General features: G+C 39.3%; 2 protein-coding genes across 4 annotated transcripts in view; both read left to right on the forward strand.

Annotated features, from left to right (window-relative positions):
- LOC106952220 (ryanodine receptor 1-like) overlaps window positions 1–12,558 on the forward strand; it is a 54,640-nt gene extending 42,082 nt beyond the window's left edge. Inside the window, exons 82-107 of one of the 2 annotated variants that reach the window (XM_015040209.1) lie at window positions 923–1,022; window positions 1,109–1,188; window positions 1,272–1,348; window positions 1,461–1,534; window positions 2,067–2,084; window positions 4,760–4,840; window positions 4,943–5,031; window positions 5,199–5,327; window positions 5,409–5,513; window positions 5,974–6,055; window positions 6,145–7,466; window positions 7,544–7,623; window positions 7,777–7,936; window positions 8,038–8,124; window positions 8,260–8,532; window positions 8,949–9,079; window positions 9,187–9,229; window positions 9,304–9,437; window positions 9,535–9,595; window positions 9,676–9,822; window positions 9,915–10,049; window positions 10,136–10,292; window positions 10,795–10,859; window positions 10,948–11,048; window positions 11,122–11,173; window positions 11,255–12,558. In XM_015040209.1, coding sequence (XP_014895695.1) covers window positions 923–1,022; window positions 1,109–1,188; window positions 1,272–1,348; window positions 1,461–1,534; window positions 2,067–2,084; window positions 4,760–4,840; window positions 4,943–5,031; window positions 5,199–5,327; window positions 5,409–5,513; window positions 5,974–6,055; window positions 6,145–7,466; window positions 7,544–7,623; window positions 7,777–7,936; window positions 8,038–8,124; window positions 8,260–8,532; window positions 8,949–9,079; window positions 9,187–9,229; window positions 9,304–9,437; window positions 9,535–9,595; window positions 9,676–9,822; window positions 9,915–10,049; window positions 10,136–10,292; window positions 10,795–10,859; window positions 10,948–11,048; window positions 11,122–11,173; window positions 11,255–11,350 — 3,879 coding nt within the window. In that variant the 3' untranslated portion in view covers window positions 11,351–12,558. The remainder of the gene's footprint in view (window positions 1–922; window positions 1,023–1,108; window positions 1,189–1,271; window positions 1,349–1,460; window positions 1,535–2,066; window positions 2,085–4,759; window positions 4,841–4,942; window positions 5,032–5,198; window positions 5,328–5,408; window positions 5,514–5,973; window positions 6,056–6,144; window positions 7,467–7,543; window positions 7,624–7,776; window positions 7,937–8,037; window positions 8,125–8,259; window positions 8,533–8,948; window positions 9,080–9,186; window positions 9,230–9,303; window positions 9,438–9,534; window positions 9,596–9,675; window positions 9,823–9,914; window positions 10,050–10,135; window positions 10,293–10,794; window positions 10,860–10,947; window positions 11,049–11,121; window positions 11,174–11,254) is intronic. The other variant, XM_015040219.1, reaches the window with a different exon arrangement.
- A 100-nt stretch (window positions 12,559–12,658) lies between these two features.
- LOC106952229 (uncharacterized) lies at window positions 12,659–17,844 on the forward strand. Of its 2 annotated transcripts, none has more exons than XM_015040228.1 (5): window positions 12,659–12,814; window positions 14,024–14,282; window positions 15,756–15,789; window positions 16,517–16,691; window positions 16,785–17,844. In XM_015040228.1, the coding sequence occupies exons 1-5, from the start codon at window positions 12,772–12,774 to the stop codon at window positions 17,123–17,125; spliced, it is 852 nt and encodes a 283-aa protein (XP_014895714.1). In that variant the 5' UTR covers window positions 12,659–12,771; the 3' UTR covers window positions 17,126–17,844. The 2 variants fall into 2 exon arrangements, with proteins under 2 accessions (XP_014895714.1, XP_014895722.1); XM_015040236.1 differs by having other exon boundaries at window positions 14,122–14,282.
- Window positions 17,845–19,116: the final 1,272 nt, after the last annotated feature.

A 19,116-nucleotide genomic window follows, 5' to 3' on the forward strand; every position in this document is an offset into this window, starting at 1 on the left:
GAAAAATTCCCGAAAAGAAAAAAAAATAATTTATGGAAACTGCAATCCAGGGGTTTTTTTTTTTTTTTTTTTTTTTTAGCAGGATTTTGTAGTATTTAAAGGCAGTCAACACAGTTTTTAAATTTTAAGAATTGTGAAGAAACCTCCATAGTCAGTGGAAGTTTAAACCATGGCATTAACAGGAAAAATGCAATCTTAGCGGTTTTAATCCTTAAACCTAAGCTTACGTGAATGAAACATTGTGAGTTTCTGAACTACTCCACTGCTCTGAGTGCTCCATCATATGTTCTGATTCTTTACGCCGAGATCAGTCTGGCTGCCATCTGCTGCAGTTAAGAGTTTAGCCTCCTGTGATTTGGAAAAAGAAATAGAAAATAAATATACAACATTAGTTTTCAATGCGTCTAAAGGGACTTGGTGTAAAACCCCACAATTTACTGTTCTCTAGAAACACTACAAAATTGGAGTCTGGCTTCTTTAAAATGGCAAAAACAAACTTTTCTTTTGCCCCTGCTCTAAATGACAACTGTGAGTAAAAATACCATAAAAATACCAAAACATGTTGATTTACTGAAAAACTAAACCGTCTCTTAAGTGACTTAAGTAATATACTATATTGATTATTATATTATAATAATGTTAGAACATTTTATAAATGTTTTTTTTTCACGATGCTTCAAATGATGAATAAATTTAGATTAAATGTAGTGTAAAGGTCAACTTCATTTTGTGCAGATTAATATACCTTCTTTCTCGTAGGTTTTAATCAGGAATTATTAAACTGTGTCACCTTAACTACGGTGATAGGTGGCGCTGTTTAAATGAATAAGTTACCAATTGGTAGAGCCTCACCTTCCTATTTTAATAATATGTGTGCAATATATAGCTACCAAAAACTCATCATGATTTCTGCCTGCCAAAGGAAAAAGAAATGGAGAAGCAAAGGCTTCTTTACCAACAGTCCAGACTTCATAACCGTGGCGCCGCAGAAATGGTCCTGCAGATGATAAGCGCCTGCAAAGGTAATCCTCCTCCGTTTTTTTACTCGAAAGCGTTTTTTTTCCCCCTTCACCGTCTCCCTGTGCTCGAATCTTCCTTTGTTTTCTAGGTGAAACTGGCCCAATGGTGTCTACCACCCTCAAGCTGGGTATTTCCATCCTTAATAGTGGAAACAGCGAGGTTCAGCGGGTATGTGTTGTTGAAACACAGGTGATTATTTGGTGATTTAGTGACGCCGTTTTAAAACTAATTTTCTTCCACTGTGTTGTCAGAAAATGTTGGAGTACCTGAAAGACAAAAAGGATGTGGGCTTCTTTTTGAGTATCCAAGCTCTAATGCAGACTTGCTGGTTGGTTTTCAGTCCTTAAGCTGTTTTCTGTGGAAAAAAAATAGTAAAGCAGTTGTTTGTTTCTGACCAGTTAGGACCGCTGAATGAAATCAAAGGTTTATGTTTTAAACAGCGTACTGGATTTAAATGCCTTTGAGAGGCAAAACAAGGCAGAGGGGCTTGGCATGGTTTCAGAGGAAGGAACAAGTAAGTCTCTGATTTCTTCTCTCTACTTTCATGCGTAAGATATTTAAGACGCAGACAAGTGAAAGTGATGTCACACAGTTTGATTGATATTTGTTTGCTAAGTAATCAAATGTACGTACTCTTTGCTGCTCATCCTCAACAAGGTATTGGATAAATATAAATCTCAATACTCGCTTGAATCCAAAATAAATAATTTACTATTTAATTCATTTTGTTTTATATGCTTACCATCTTCAACATTAAAGCACAAATTTGATCTGGTAGAATGACAAGTTTGCTAACATAAGTACTATTAACACAGAGAAAATGTAACCGAATTTAGTCAGAAATCATTTCATTTGTATGTCTATTAGTGGTCTAATTCTGGAGAATAGTTAGAAGTTTCAACCAAAATGATTTCGCCATGGAATGTTGTTAATATCCTCCCCAAACCTCATCTCTTAGTCCTCTGCTGTTGTCAACACACTGTTCCTCTCTCCCTTCCCCATGATCACTGCCTCCCTCCTCATGTCCCTCCTTTCATGGTCCTCAGACTTGAACCTAGATCGGGGTAAATCATCATTCTCTCCATTGGCCTCTCTGCTCTCTCATTCCCCTGTCTCACTTGCTCAATTCTTTGTTTTTTTTTTGTTTTTTTAATGATGATGATTCTGTTGAGAGGGGATTGTCCATTGCTCATGTTCGCACCTTGTGTGCTTTTCCACCGTTATCGAGGGTCAAAAGGAGCACAATCCAACGACCACGTAGTTTATCTACTAAATATGAATTGAAACCAGATCTTTAGCAAGACAAATCAAAATATTTTTCTAAGTTTGACTTCACAATGAAATGTTTCTGTTAGGTTAGTCAGAATTACCAAATAGCCTCTCTTCTCTAAATGCCAGTTTAATGAGGAATTTGAAAGTTCACCCTTTCCCCCCCCCCAAATTTAATGTTACCCAACTTTTAGTTTCATTAGACCACAGGACAGTCTGTCAGCAATAAATTGATTTGTAGTTCTAGTTTTGTAGTTCTAGTTTCACTTTAAGGTTGCCGTCCCTGATCTGATTTGCAAATTGTAATCTTGATTTCTATCTTGCTCAGCGTTTGACTTGCAAAGCCTGGGACTTAATTTGTCATGGTTAAGGACTCTCACCAGCTTAAGCCATTATCTTCACAAGGTCCTTTGCTGTTGTTCTCAGATGCTTTTGTGTGTGAGGTGTGGCCTTAAATACTTTCCCAAATGTAGTTAAAACATCATCATCTACAGTATGTTCGCCCAACTTATTTAAAGGCATTATAATTTTAGTGTAGTTAAACTTCTGAAATTGAGGCTAATAAACAATTCTTAATCAATGCTCCCTTGTTATTCTGGTGTTCAGAAAGTAGAAGAGACGTCATCATGATGTCACATTCAGCCTAACATTTGATTGGTTGTTAGGCTCTGCGGCTCTGTTAACCCTCGCTATTACACTTGCTGAAGGCTAAGCTAAATTCACTTTTCAACAAATATTATATAATTGAAATAAAATTGTGTTCTTATATCATAATTTTGATTACTGTTCAATTTATATAAACATCAGTATGCGTTATGATATGCATTAGTTATGCATACATTTATTTTGTTAGTATTTATTTATTTAAAAAACACTAATAATTTTATTCCAAGTTTTACATGTAAATATTGATTTGATTAGTTATTTTGGTTTTACATTGTGGCACTTTTGGCACTCGATACTCTGTGTGTTTTCCATTTTTAAATGCAGTGAATGGAATCCAATATTTTATGTTCATTTACATGTTCCAACCCAAACAACTAATTTTCCATTCAACTCTGATTGCATGCCCTTTGAATATAAACCTAGATGGAAACAGGTAGTTGACTCAAAAGTAATTTTCACATTGGACTTTTTGTTTGGTGCCTTAGAGCCTCAGACTGATCTAATACTGGATTCCCTTCAACATTTCAATGAGATGCACCAATCAGGCCTTCACTGACAAAACTTTGGGGTCTGAATAAAATTTGAGTTTTGCTCGGTAACTCAGTAAAGCTGACTTAGTTAGAATCACGATATGCTGATGCATTCGTAGATGGGGATAAAGTGGGTCATTTCTGTTTTGATTCATTCGATGCAGATGCAAAACCAACCAACCAATCAATGAGCCAGTCAATGTAAATTGGTCTCATTTCTTTGTCTGGATAATTGATTGGTGCATCACTAATGTTGATGGACAATGTCCTCTCTTACATTTAATTGACATGTCCTGAATTGTTCATTGTTTGTGTGTGTTCACTGCAGGCAGGGGTGCACTGCTTTGGGATAGGACGGTAGTATAAATCATCATTAAAATAGGGCAGCTGATTAGTCAAGTGTCAGTTTGTCAGGCGCAAGGTGTTCGATCCAAACGTCTTGCCCTCAGTTTAATGTTTGCAAACACCAACTGAGTTTTAGTTTTCTGGATGTTTTGCATCTCTTCTCCCCTAAGCAACTTCTAAATGTGTCCATAAATGTTCCCACGTAACAAAACAACAGATAATTATGATGAAACGGAAATGGGTTAAACATAGAAAACTAAAAATTAGATTGTTTCTGCTTTAGTGAGACGTATGAATATTGGTATTATGCAAATGTGTTATTTTCGAAGTTCCGTTTTGGAGCATGGTATATATTGTGAAAATCATCACCACCTTGCTTGCTTTGGAGGCGAAGGTTTTCAGATCTAGCACCTCGTGCCAAAAAGCTTTTTTACCTATAGAGGACTTTAGAAAACAGATAATTTGTAATTTTTGTGCACTTTACAATTTTTCCATTTGTTTATTCTTCTGCAATGAAATATAAATATAGCTAGACAATCAGTTCACCCCTGAACGCTGTAAAATCTTGGCATTAATTCCATCTTTCCATTTGTCAAGCAGTGGATTCTTAGTTCAAATTATATGTGTTGTTAATGTGGCTGTTTTCCACTGCAGCTTGTTTTCACATGTTCTTGGCACCTCTTGTATGTTGCTTGACATACAGTTTGACTGCATGCCTGTGTCCTCAACATTAACCATGTATTTATAACTCTTTGTAAGCGGTGGCAGTTGCAGTATGTGACACTAAAACTCATTTACCTATGATGGTAAGTTGAAAAATGAATTTAATCAATTCTTAAGAGATATGTTTAAGTTGTAATCCTTTTTAATCTAGGTGAGTTCCCGTACTTTGATTCATACATTTATCTGTGTTAATCTTTCCTCTGAAGATGAGAAAGTCATGGCGGATGACGAGTTCACTTGTGACCTGTTCCGTTTCCTGCAGCTCCTCTGTGAAGGACACAATAACGGTGGGAACACGTCATGTTTCAGATTCGAGCTGGACTGAAATCAAATCAACAGTAAATTCCATCAAAACAGACTTTGCAAGCTGAATAATCCTGTTTCCGCAGATTTTCAAAACTACTTGCGGACACAGACGGGAAGCACAACCAGCATCAACGTCATCATCTGCACTGTGGATTACCTGCTTCGACTCCAGGTACACTTTGCCTTTAATCTGCCCTGCACAGCGCATGGTGAAAATTATTAGAGACTTAAAATAAGAAAGCGTGCAGTACATACGAGCAAATCATTCCAGAGTTAGTGTTTGTATAAATAATTTTCAAATATGCCAATGCTTTTAACAGTTTTTTTTTTTCATTCAAGGAATCTATCAGTGATTTCTATTGGTATTATTCTGGGAAGGATATCATCGATGATCCAGGCAAAAAGAATTTCTCCAAAGCTATGACAGTGGCAAAACAGATTTTTAACAGTTTAACAGAATATATTCAGGTACTTTTACAACAAATTACCAATTTATGTTGTTTCTTTGTAAGTTAGTTTGTAACAAGCAGCCTTTTTTGTTTTCTGCAGGGCCCATGTACAGGCAACCAGCAGTCCTTAGCTCACAGCAGACTGTGGGATGCTATTGTTGGATTCCTGCATGTGTTTGCCCACATGATGATGAAGCTGGCACAGGTGCACAAATTGATGTAACCCAAACATATAAAACGAAGATGCATTTATCATAACTTTTCATATAATTTTTCAAATGGGTTTTTGCAAAGCTTTGACTTGCCGGTGCAGATTTAAATGCAAACAACATTAAATGAAAGAGAAGTCAGAATATTGTGCGAAAAGCATCATAATAAAGCAGAGTTTAACAAATGTTTTCAAACAAAAATAATCCAAAATAATAGTTGACATTGCTGCTTTATGTTCAGTTCCGTTACATCATGTCACCAAGAAGTTTGGATAAGTTCAGTATTCTAATTAGGCAGCTGAAATTAAAGCACAGCGAATGTTTCTATAAAAGTTATCCACAGATGTCTCATAATACGACATCTGTCTTCCTCACTAATTCTTCCTTGTATCTTTGAGTTTATTACCTCCTGCATTCCAGTCATGATATCATTACTGTATTTCCTTATGACCACAGGACTCCAGCCAGATTGCTCTGCTGAAGGAGCTTCTTGACCTCCAAAAAGACATGGTTGTTATGTTGCTCTCACTATTAGAGGGTAAAAAAAAAAAAAACTTAAATACTGCCAAATAAATTTGTGGTGCCTTTAAATCACTTGTTTGATTTTTGTTTTTATTCTTGTTTCAGGGAACATAGTTAATGGTACAATTGCGCGACAAATGGTCGACATGTTGGTGGAGTCCTCCAGCAACGTTGAGATGATTCTCAAGTTCTTTGACATGTTTCTCAAACTGAAAGACATCGTTGCCTCCGATGCTTTCCGTGACTATGTCACTGACCCTCGAGGGCTGATCTCTAAGAAGGACTTCCAGAAGGCCATGGACAGTCAGAAACAGTACTCCCCCTCTGAGATCCAGTTTCTTTTGTCGTGCTCAGAAGCAGATGAGAATGACATGATCAACTACGAGGAGTTTGCCAATCGCTTTCAGGAGCCGGCCAAGGACATCGGGTTCAACATCGCAGTGCTGCTCACCAACCTTTCTGAGCATGTGCCGCACGACTCCCGGCTGCAGAACTTCCTGGAGCAAGCAGAGAGTGTGCTCAACTACTTCCGCCCGTTCCTTGGCCGCATTGAGATAATGGGCGCCAGCAGGAAGATTGAGCGCATCTACTTTGAAATCAGCGAAGTCAACCGCAGACAGTGGGAAATGCCACAAGTGCGAGAGTCCAAACGGCAGTTTATATTTGATGTCGTCAACGAGGGCGGCGAATCTGAGAAAATGGAGATGTTCGTCAACTTCTGTGAGGACACCATCTTTGAGATGAATATCGCGTCACAGATTTCAGAGCAGGACGAAGAGGAGAAGGGAGAAGAGGATGATGAGGGAGATGAAGGAGTGGGAGAGGGGGCAGCAGGCGGGGCGGCGGGTGGAGGCGGGGATGAAGATAGTAACGGCGACGAAGAGCGACCCGAATCAACCTCAGCATTTACAGACTTCCTCCACAGCATGTCGAGCTTCCTCAGCATCTTCACCTTCCGTAACCTACGCAGGCAGTATCGCAGAATCAGAAAGATGACCTTTAAGGAGATCGTGGTGGCTTTGTCCAAGTTCTTCTGGGCTATCCTAATGAGCATCCTGACCTTCATTTACAATGTGTGCAAAGGCTTCTTTGTGATCATCTGGCAAGCGCTGTTTGGAGGTGGATTGGTGGAGGGAGCTAAAAACATAACAGTCACTGAGATTTTAGCGAGTATGCCAGATCCCACGCAAGATGACGTGCACGGAGATGGACCAGGCGAGCTGGGGACAGGGGAAGAACAAGAAACCGGGGGGATAACAGACACTGGTGAATCCGGGAGTGGTGAAGAGGAAGAGGAGGACACGCAGGAAAATGAAGGAGGAAGGATTCCGGGTATGGATGCTCCAGGTGGACTTGGAGATATGGGTGTCGAGGAACCAGTTGAGCCTCCGACTCCTGAAGGGTCTCCCATTACGAAGAGAAAAATGGTAAGGACACCTCCAAAAAATCAGCAGTCTGAAAACAAAATCCTTGTCTTGTGGATGATCTTTCCGTTTCACTACAGCCAGAAGAGTCTGATGCAAGCCAAAAACCACCTGAGCCTGCTCCTGTGGAAGAAACCCCTCCAGAACCGGAAAAGTCAGAGTAAGTTTACGTGTGTGGGAAACTGACTAAAGTATAAGTATTGAAAGTAACACAGATATCAATCAAAGCGAAGCACATTAAGATGGATCAACAGTGCCAAGTTGATGTTGGGGACTGAAATTATACAATGAAACTTGTGTGTTTCATTTCCAGTGTTGAAACTGGTGAAAAATCGGAGAAAGAAGCCAAAAGCAAAGAAGAAGAGAAGCCACAAGAACCAAAGAAATCTGCAGCCAAGAAAGAGAAGAAGAAGAAGAGGCAAGGGGGTTTTCAAATCTGGACTGAGCTGGAAACTCAGAGAAATAAATTCATGGTGAGAGCATTGTACCTTTTGTGGTAAAAACTAATGTAATGTCATGCCATTTTAATTTTTTTTTTTGTAAAGCACCACAAATTCTTATCTCTCTTTACCAGAACTACCTCTCCAGAAACTTCTACAATCTGCGATTTTTGGCCTTGTTCCTTGCATTTGCCCTGAACTTCATTCTTCTTTTCTACCGGGTAAAGCATTTTGTACTGAAAAATTGTTTTCAAATGGTGTACAGATTGTAGCTGAATTAAGCTTTTAGGCCTACTAAACACTCTGACTTTCTGATCTTTGGCAGCAATAGATTTTATGGTTCTTGTTTTGTGAAGGTCTCCGATACTCCACCTGAAGGGGATGAGATGGAGGGATCCGGACTGTCAGAGGGAAGCGGGTTGTTTGAGGGTTCTGGCTTGTTTGAGGGCTGTGGGGATGAAGCTGAAGGATCTGGAGCGGATGGAGGAGGAGAAGACGAAGAAGAAGACGTTCTGCTTTATTACTATTTAGAGGAGAGCACTGGATACATGCAGCCCACACTATCATTCCTAGCCATTCTCCATACAGTCATTTCATTTATCTGTATCATTGGGTACAACTGTCTGAAGGTATCACAAAACATACCTGCACTTACTTTTTACAGTGTCTTGCAAAAAGTACTCATGCCCCTTCGATGTTTCCACATTTTGTCATGTTATGCCACGACTGTGGGAATCCTGATTCTTCAAGTATAATAATGCAGCCTAAAGCATCCAAGGCAACAGGCTGCATTGGGTTTGAATTGGGGTACCACAGTAAAGATAAATGTACACCTCACTTTTGAGTTTTGTATTTGTAAGCAGTTATCATTTTTCATCACATTGCAATAATACACTACTTTGCAGTAATCACAAAAGTAACTGAAAATTTATGGTTGTAACCTGACAAGATTTGGAAAAAGAGGAATGAATACTTGAAAACAAAATTGTTAGTTTGAATTCCTGGCAATGAAACCATTTTAAACTTAACTTTGGTTTTAATCAAGATCCCGCTGGTGATTTTTAAACGAGAAAAGGAACTTGCAAGAAAGCTGGAGTTTGATGGGCTCTACATCACTGAGCAGCCTGAGGATGACGACATCAAGGGCCAGTGGGATCGTCTAGTCCTGAACACGCCGTAGGGAGACCGGAGGGGGGAAAAATGCCTGTTTCATTACAGATACTGTTAAATAATATCAGGCTTCTGTTAATGCAGTTGATGCTTCATGTTGCTTGTCTTTTCAGCTCTTTCCCACACAACTACTGGGATAAATTTGTCAAACGAAAAGTGAGTTAGTTTCTTGATTACGGTGCAATAGAGATTTTATGCTCTCTGACACGTAACATACTGTCTGTGTCCAGGTCCTGGATAAGTATGGAGACATTTATGGGAGAGAAAGAATCGCTGAGCTCCTGGGCGTTGACTTAGCCTCCTTGGATGTCAGTCAGCAGCATGAGAAGAAACAAGAGGAGCCAGACAACTCTGTGTTTGCATGGTGAAGTAGAGCTTTGCCAGAAAAGGACAAGGAAATGGGTTATATATTTACGTTTCGACTGAAAAACGTAATTATTAAACCTTATTTTATCTTTTAGGGTGACTTCCATTGATATCAAGTACCAAATCTGGAAATTTGGAGTTGTGTTCACAGACGGCGTAAGAAAATGAGTGATTGTATGTTTCGCTCTGTGCTTTATCCATCCCCTTGACACTTTATTTCCCGTATTTTCCCGTAGACCTTCCTTTATCTTTGCTGGTACCTGGTGATGTCCCTGCTTGGTCATTACAACAACTTCTTCTTTGCCTGCCATTTGCTGGACATTGCAATGGGCGTCAAAACTCTACGCACTATCCTGTCCTCGGTTACACACAACGGCAAACAGGCAAGAGCAAAAATAAAAACATCAGAATGCATCTTTAGCTTTAGTCAGAATGTATTAATTCATCTTTTTTTTTTTTGTGCTGTGTGTTGCAGCTCATGATGACAGTGGGCTTACTGGCTGTCGTGGTGTATCTTTACACTGTGGTGGCTTTCAATTTCTTCCGCAAGTTTTACAACAAGAGCGAGGACGAAGACGAGCCCGACATGAAATGCGATGACATGATGACTGTAAACCACTGATTATTGGAAATGACGGCTGTTTTAAATCACATGTAACCTCCCAGTTTATGTTTATGAGGTTTTCTCCTGCGCAGTGTTACCTGTTCCACATGTACGTGGGCGTGCGTGCTGGCGGAGGAATTGGAGACGAGATAGAAGATCCCGCAGGAGACGAATACGAGCTTTATCGAGTGGTCTTTGATATAACCTTCTTCTTCTTCGTCATTGTCATTCTGCTGGCCATTATTCAGGGTAAAATACATCCTGGATAATGGTTTTTAAATGAATAATATGTGAAGATCTTTTGGCATGGAGATGCACATGAAATTGGCTGGTACTAGAATCAGACAGTTTTAGCCAAGCAGGTGTGGCAACACTCTTTGGCATGGATGTCGTTACTGAGGGAAGAAGGTTTAAGTTGGCAATTTTCGTAGGTATTTAAAAGAAAAAACAAAACAAGACAGGTCCAGGTTCATTCAGGTTTGGAGAACGAGATTTTGACCAGATCTGTGTCATTTTCAGCTTTCAAATGTGTTTTGCAGCTTTTAATCACGGCCTCTTCTCTCCTCCTGATGCTTATGATCAGCAGCCTCTCATGACAGGAAGGGTAGAAAAACTGTTGTTAAATCTTATTATATCATAAGTCTTAAAGAGAAATCCGAAAAATCGGCAAAAAAAAACAACAACTTCTGAACGGATGTTTTGCATGCGACAGATTTTCAGCTACTATCACAATATGTTTAAAACCCTGCAGGTCTGATTATTGATGCCTTTGGAGAACTCCGAGACCAACAGGAGCAGGTCAAGGAGGACATGGAGGTACAGTATAATACCGTTATTGCTGACCGATACCTTCAAGTACATTTGGGAAGAGTGTTTATATTCTTCATTGCTGATTTTTGTGCAGACAAAATGCTTCATATGTGGCATCGGAAGTGACTATTTTGATACAACCCCACATGGCTTTGAGACCCACACCTTTGACGAACATAACTTGGCCAACTACATGTAAGCATCTCTTCTGCATTGCATTTGCACAGGTGCAAATGAGAACAGATCAACATTGGAGTTTTGTTTTCAGGTTCTTCTTGATGTATCTCATTAACAAAGATGAGACAGAACACACTGGGCAGGTCTGTCTGACGTGTTTTTGTTTTCATTTCTTTTTAAATTCAGAATTTTTGAATTCTTGTTCTTGCATCCTCTGCTTGCAGGAGTCGTACGTGTGGAAGATGTACCAGGAACGATGCTGGGACTTCTTTCCTGCTGGAGACTGTTTCAGAAAGCAATATGAAGACCAGCTTTCCTAACTGGCAAATAAACAAAAAGTGTTTTTGGAAGGAAGGGAAGGTCATGCCTAAATCACTATTCTAATCAACCAGCAGGCCTAGCTGCACACTCACCTATGTAACACAATTTTTCTAATGTTCTTGACCCAAACTTCCCTCCCTGTCATCTGTTCATCCCTACGTATCATCTCTCCTGACCCGTCCTTCTCATTCCTGTTTTAGGACCACTCATGTCCATCCAGTGTGGTTTTTTCTAGAAGGGATTTTAATAGTTGCCAGTATGTAAGATTAAGTAAGCACACAATGCCCATGTATGTAATAACGTTAATAACTTCAGACGTAGCCATAATTTTTACATTCATTAGTTTTCCAAAGTACCCATTTTTACCGTGTGATTTCTTAATTTATTTCCAATTTGGTCATTTTGAAATGGAGTTTTATTCTTTATATAACCTTACGTGTGGATTTGTAGATAAATCTGTAAGCTTTCACGTTGTATTTTGGATTATACTCTGTTACATCATGCCTACCTGCCTGTAAGCCATCGCTAACACTGTGTACATCATGGATCACTAGAGATGTGGCTGCAGCCTCCTTTTTTATTCAGCAAATGATAATGAATGGAAACTAAATGATACTTGATTATTAGGTTGTTTTTTTTTTAAATGAGAAATTATTTGTACAGTCACCACACACCTACATACAGAAGATTATAAAACAGCACCTGCCAAGTCAAAATACCAGATTTTCTGATGTGAACACATGTAATTAGAATAAATCATTTTTTTAGAACTGTTCCTACTATTAATGTGTCAAATGTATTATAAATATGGTGTCAAAATCTGGTCATTATCCGATCCTCAGTGACACGCAATTTCAAGCGGGCGTTTGAAATTGACAAACGTTTTTAATACTTTAAAAAAAATGCTTTAGCATAATAATAATAAAAAGGCTGCAATAACATTGAATAAAACTAATGCTTTAATGAAATGGACCCCAGTAGCTGGACTGAATATAGAAATATCTCTGTTTACAGCAAGTTGACAGCTGTTTTTTTTTGTTGTTGTTGTTGTTGTTGTTTTTATTTTGTTTTCATGTTTGCTGTGGAAAAGCAGCAAGATGACAGAGGTGATTTTCTGTCACAATATTGTTTATTTATATTCAACCCTGATTTTGTGTCTGTAAAACTGATCTGATAATAAAGAAGAACATGAGAAAATCTCTCTCTCCACTGACTCTGCACACAGTGCAACAGTTTGCGTGCGACAAATCATCACAACCCATTTTTACACCAATCTGCTGAGCTACGGCTCTGCGGCGTCCCAGCTGACCGAGGGGGATTAAGGATGGGCATTAAAAACTCACATTGAATCTCATGTGCTCCAAACGTCCACAAATATTTCTCTCTGACAGCGCTGGACTGCGCGACACAGTCTGGAACCATGAATGTCTCGGGGATACACCACGGGGTGCTCAGGATGTACGGTGAGTAGAATCGGTGCAACATAGATCTCTGTACTTTAGGGGGGAAAATACAATCAAAATTCAGCTGTGGGAAAGTTTTGCAGTCTTTACCATAGTTTGTGTTACTTCAGATGTATGATGTCAAATGTTTTTAAATCATTTTGTAAGAAATTTTGAATTGTTCAGCATTAGTCCCAGTCATGACACATGTTAGTATGTTGTAAAGCCAGCTTTTTTTTTTTTACCGTAGCCACTAAAAGGTAAAGTTAAGTTGTCTTTTTAACTTTTCCTTACAATTTACTTACATATAAATAGAATTTGTGAAATGAGAAAATGCATGTGGATTGATCGCATTCAGCGTCCACAGCCTCCTGATCCTCTCTCCATCTGACTTTCTCTAATCTAATCTGGTGGGATGATGGAATGACACAGTGTTCGTTCTTTAATCCACATGTACATTGCACACGCTGACACTGTGATCGCTGAGGCCACACCTAATACTTAAGGTTCACACGCAGCCTGGGAGCGTATGCAGTTTCATTTGCGTTGTCCAAACTGGAGAAGTGTGACCAGTATGGTCCTGAACCCAGTCTTAGGCATAAGGGGGAGTAACTCAAATACCCAAAGAAGAAATATCAATTTGAAAATGATTTATGCTTATTCACCTCAGTGATCGACTCAATAAGACATTTTCCTTTTTTAGATAAAAGAACAGATCTTTGTCTTTAAAAGTCAGCTGTCATCCTCATTTTTTTCACAACTTCATTCCTTGTTTCTTTCACAACTCCATTTGTTCCTTCCTTTCTTTATTATTTCCTCCTGTCTTCTTTTTGTCTTCCCCTCGTGTCCAGACTTCCTATTGGTCCTTTCTCCCTCATGTTCTTTCTTCTGGCTTTTTTAAATGAATTTCTTAACATCTTTTCTTCTGTTCATTTATCTTGTCTCTCCTTCAGCCCCTCTTTCTATTCTTCCTTTCTCATTTTTTGTGTGCTTTGTTCTTTTCTTTCATCATCAGAGGAGATGTCACATCAGTAGTCAAACTTATAACATTTGTATCTTAGAATTGGCAAAAATAACAGGATTTGGAGAAAATAACTGAAATTTATGATGTGAAAAAGTCAGGAAGTCTTTACCTGAAAAACAACCTGGAAAGCTGTTCTTCGGGCATCTTTGTTCCAGCAGTTACTCAAAATGCCCCGTGTATTTTCAACTTTTCTTTTTTTCCTGAAGGTGGATTCATTTTCAAACAGTGGAAGAAACGCTTTTTGCGTCTGACTGCTGAAGGCAGTCTCTTCGTATGCCATGATGCTCTGTCTCCACCTCACCAGATTGTACTTCTGCAAAGTCACTGTGAGACAATTGTTGAAGGCAAGGAGATCCTGGACCTGCCAAAGTTACCTTCTGGAGCATCCAGGGACAGCTGCTTCGCTCTGATCCTCACCCAGAATAAGTACCTGCTGCTGCTGACTGACACCCCCACAGACTGCAGGTCAGACGGACCGTGCGCTTTTACATTGTCTTATTGGATTTGACATTAAATGTTTCTATTTTATGAAATGATGTTGTTTTTCATTAGGCAACATTGCTACATTTGATGAAATATTTATATTTTTTTAATTTAATTAATGGCATACAGCACACATATTACTGTATAGAAGACTACTTATTGTAGGTGAATATCATATTCTCATATTGGCACCCCTGATAAAAATCTGAAAAAAAAAGCCTTCAAATAATGTAATCTTTCAATTATCACACATTTTTTTTAAAAAAAATAAGATTTTCAATAGTAATTTATGAATATCTGGTTTCTTTTGGATAAATTATGGTTTCTTGCCTGTTGCCTTGCCTGAAGGTTCTGGGTTCGATTCCCTGCCCAGGGTCTTTCTGCATGGAGTTTGCATGTTCTCCCTGTGCAGGCATAGGTTCTCTCCGGGTACTCCGGTTTCCTCCCACGGTCCAAAACTATGACTGGTTAATTGGGCTCTCCAAATTCTCCCTAGGTGTGAGTGTGTGTGTGTGCATGGTTGCCCTGCGACAGACTGGTGACCTGACCAGGGTGACCCGCCTCTCACCCAGAACGTTAGCTGGAGATGGGCACCAGCAATCCTCCCGACCCCACTAAGGGACAAGGGTGTACAGAAAATGAATGGATGGAAGATGCTGGTCCTCAACCAGATCGCTTTGGCCTCCATATTACCTCTGGATCCCAAAACCAGGGTGCTAATCCCACATTAGCTGCCTTAGACTCCTTGACTGTTTTTAAAATAGCTCTGCAGAGGGAGCAACGACACACAACCATACAACATGCCTGAAAGATGCAAGATTTCTCATTTACTTACAGTAGTTTCAGCAATAAGAGGCACAATGTTCCTCCTTTTCCCAAATTGGGGGGGTTGGTTTACAACCTATTGTCAAATCACAAGCAGTCGTGTTTCATAAGATCCCACACAGCTTCGCATGGGAGAGTCACATTCAATGGCAGCGATTGGGATTACCACCTGTGGATTGGGATACAATGGGTGTCTGCAGCATTACCATTTGGTTGTGGCGAGTTAAAGCAGGATGACCTGTGTGAAGCCAAAACGACACTAATACTGCACAAAGGAGGGAATTTCAGTTACCTGCTCTTCAAAAGTGAAACAACAAGAAAATATGGTGAGAATGAGGCAGAAGTAGCTTTTTCTATCTATCTTATCTACGTGAAGAAATTGCGACTACAACATAGCTTAAATTTGCCCTTGTTAACAGCCAGAGCAATAGTTAGAATGCTAAAATGACTAAAATTGTGACAAGCACTTGTAGCAAGAAGTCAAATGTATTTATTCAACCTCGTCATTAGCATGGGTTTCCAGTAATTGAAGAGGCATTCCATCTTTTTTCAGTGCATCTAAATGCATGTTTTGATTTTTGTGCTGCTTTTTTTGAAGCTAACAGAGCTTTTTTTTTTATCACCTTTCAGTCAGTGGCTAAACGTGCTGAAGAAAGTCAAAATGGTGAGTTATAGTCATAAAAATAACCTTCCTTTAGATGCTTCCCAGTATTGGCATGGTTCCATCTTGCATTGCCTTAGCCATCAAAATGCAGCCTGCTTACAGAAAGTAACAGTTGTAACTCTTATGCAAAGGACATAGATGTGTGGTACTTATTTAACAGCCATTGCATAAAAATGTGATGACAATTTGCGAGAAAAATGTGCAAAAATGAGGAACAAAATACTTCCAAAGCAAAGTCCAGTAATGTTCTGTAACAAGCCTGAGGAGTTGAGTATATACTGAGTGTTAAAGAGTAATCAGGTAATTAGATTTCAAAGAAATGTTAGAGATGGTAGGGATGACAAATTATTGTATTTATTGTTTATCACGTAAAGGGAAAAAAAACATAACTGTGACTAATCATTGAGATGATAGACTTTAATGTTGTCATGTGTGTATAAAAAATTACTTCAAGGTTGATTTTCTTACTATTCTTCAACTAACTGGTTCCATGGGAGCACCAATGTTTGTCCATTTATTATAGGATTCAACATAAGGTATATGTGTACTAAAGTAATGCATTCAGCAGTGGTTGAATTACAGTATTTGTGTTTGCCGTAAGACTTGGTATCAACTTTAAAATCTCCAATCAGTTTTTTTCACTGACCAATATTTCTGTAGATTAATGTAAGAAATTTCATTTCTGCTGCCATCTTATTACTGTTCTCTGTATTACTCTTACCTACAGAGTCTGTCATCGCCCCTCAGCCCTTGTAAGCGCCATCAAGTTGTTCCCCCACGCATTACTCTTCAAGACCTGGTCCCCGAGCAAATTCTGGACAAAGATCCACCAACTCCACCTGTAAGTGACACGGAGGCACCCTCTCCAGGACCGGCAAGCAACACTTCTCCAAGGGAGAACTGTGAGTTTAGACATTACTTTCATGCATTTTGTTACAATAAAGATAAGAAAAAATATATGAAATGATCTTGAAAAAAAACGCTTAATCCAACAGGCAGAAATTTCCCTCAGACAAAGAATTACAGACGGGGTGCGCAGGCGGTGGGATGCCTGCGTCACGGCACTCTCAATAATGCCCAAGCGATGAAGGCTGTTTATATGCTGATGGGAGGGGCTGCTGCCTCCTCTGCCTTGGGTTACCTCGGAGCATGCTCATCCACTAATCTGGACGTCAAAGCCGACCTGGCTGCCAACACGGACTTCACCGGCACAGGACCTGTAGGGGCGTACGACCTCGGTGGCTCCTCTCTCAACTCCCCCCATTTCAACAGTTTTGACTTTGAGGTGGGGGACTCTGATTTTGATGCTTTTGACTGTGGTGGGTTTACTTTTTAAGAAGCCATGCCCTAGATGAAAATAGATGGGAATATTGCAAAGGATTCCCTTTTTTTGTTTAGTTTTTTTTTTTTTAAATCAAAGTGAAAAATTCAAATGGAGTCTTAGAGTTCAGCCCGCTTTTTGCTGAAAGCCGGTTTAGTGTTTTAGTGTTGCACGTTTGCCGGGTTTAATGGGCAGAGGAGACAAATGTTTCACAGTGGTGAAAGGATGAACAGATCTGAGTGATTAATCTAAAGTGGATCACAATGAAGAACTCCCTCTCACTGCCATGTTGTATTATTCTTTAAAACACAGATACCAGGCCAGAAAGCTATATCGTTGTGCATTTTTTTTATGTGTGTATCTTTGATTTCAGGCTGTTTATGTTGTGAATATTATTATTCTGTTTTGTCTACAACAGCGTTAGTACATTTTAATAAAAGTCAGTAATCTGTCTCTGTTACACTGGTGATGCGGTCTATTACATGAAGTTTAAGGAGCGTTATTGTATAACCCTCACTGGATTAAAATTGGTCTGCAGGAGAGTTTTGATTTAGTAACCTCAGACACCAGAGAAACCACAGAGCTCATTTAAAACCTTTTGTTTCCTCACAGCTGAATTGCTTCACTACAGCCAACCACTTGTTGTCATCCGGTGGGTCTATTGTTTGTTCCATGAAAAAAAACTTGATGTGAAATAATTTATTTGAAAAGAATAAAGCTGGTTTTGGAACTTTGCTGCGCTTGTGTTTTCTCATTCTTTATTTAGCAAATGATGTATGTGCAAAGTCGTAAAACGTCTGCTGCATCATGTAGCACTTCTGCAGAGAGATATTTGAAACATGCACTGATGATTTAAATTAAGGGACAAAAACAGTGATATGAAATCAGGTTGCCTGAATCTCAGTTGTGTTGTTTGCATGAAGGGCCCCCTCGGAGGGCTGTGTAAGGATTTGTTTTTTTTCTGTGTATTCATTTAAGTGTCTGTGTCTATTGAGTCTCTGTGTTGTCCTATCTACCCCTTGATTGCTCCCACCTGTGTCTCGTTTCCCTGACTGTGTGTATTTAATCCCACCTGTCTTCCTTGTCTAGTTGTCTTGTCAAGCTGTCTGGTCTTTTTTTCTGTTCTGCCATCAGTTGTTTGTTGATGCCAGTGTTTGAGCTCTTAGCCTTTTGCTCATTCTGTGCTGCCTGTATTTTGGATTTTTGTATTGTTCACCATTAAATCATCATTCTCACTCAACAACCTGGGTTTATCACATCTTCCTCACCACCTCATAACTCAAATCATGTCCTTCTGCTGCCCAACAGCAAGTTAAAATGCAGTAAGTTATCTGAGATGACTCAAATTCAAGCAATAATACATAATCCAGTTAACATCCAAGATGAAAGTAATGATGGTTAAGTGTGCAGAATGAAATTATTTTGACAGGTATTTGTCCAGCGAGGAAGATGACGTTTGGAGAAATGTTGGCAGTAAATGACAACACATTCTCCACCCCAAGGATTCACAAAGGCTCTGTGGGAAGCCCAATCTGCGTGTGGTTTGCTACACTGGCGACAAAAAAAAAATGCTAGTTTAGATGTGAATGAATTGTTTCCTTCCTTGCCTACTAATGTACATGTGTAGCAATACTCCTTGTTCTCTGGACAAATATGTTTGCAAAATATCAGCAAGTCATGTAGTGGTTATCTAAATCATATTGGGAATTGACGGAAGAATCTCGCTTCTACACACACGAACAGTCCATGTTTTACTATTGAGGGCTTTCACTGAACTATAGCGACGTAAGCTGCCAAAACACCATCTGTCACACCACTCGGACTCTAACAGGAACGTGCTGTTTGGGCTTAAAGTCTCTGAAAGCCAATGCTAAACATGTGGTGGACGAGAGAAGTTAAAAAATCAAAATTACAATCAGATCGAAGCTGTAAAACACGGTTGTCTCAGTGGTTCAGCTAATTATTGTAAATGGATCCATGGGGAAAGTTGATTGAAAGTTGATTGA

The sequence above is a fragment of the Poecilia latipinna genome, unplaced genomic scaffold, assembly GCF_001443285.1.
Source record: "Poecilia latipinna isolate Pla-1442-1.1 unplaced genomic scaffold, P_latipinna-1.0 Scaffold30, whole genome shotgun sequence".
Classification (NCBI taxonomy): domain Eukaryota; kingdom Metazoa; phylum Chordata; class Actinopteri; order Cyprinodontiformes; family Poeciliidae; genus Poecilia; species Poecilia latipinna.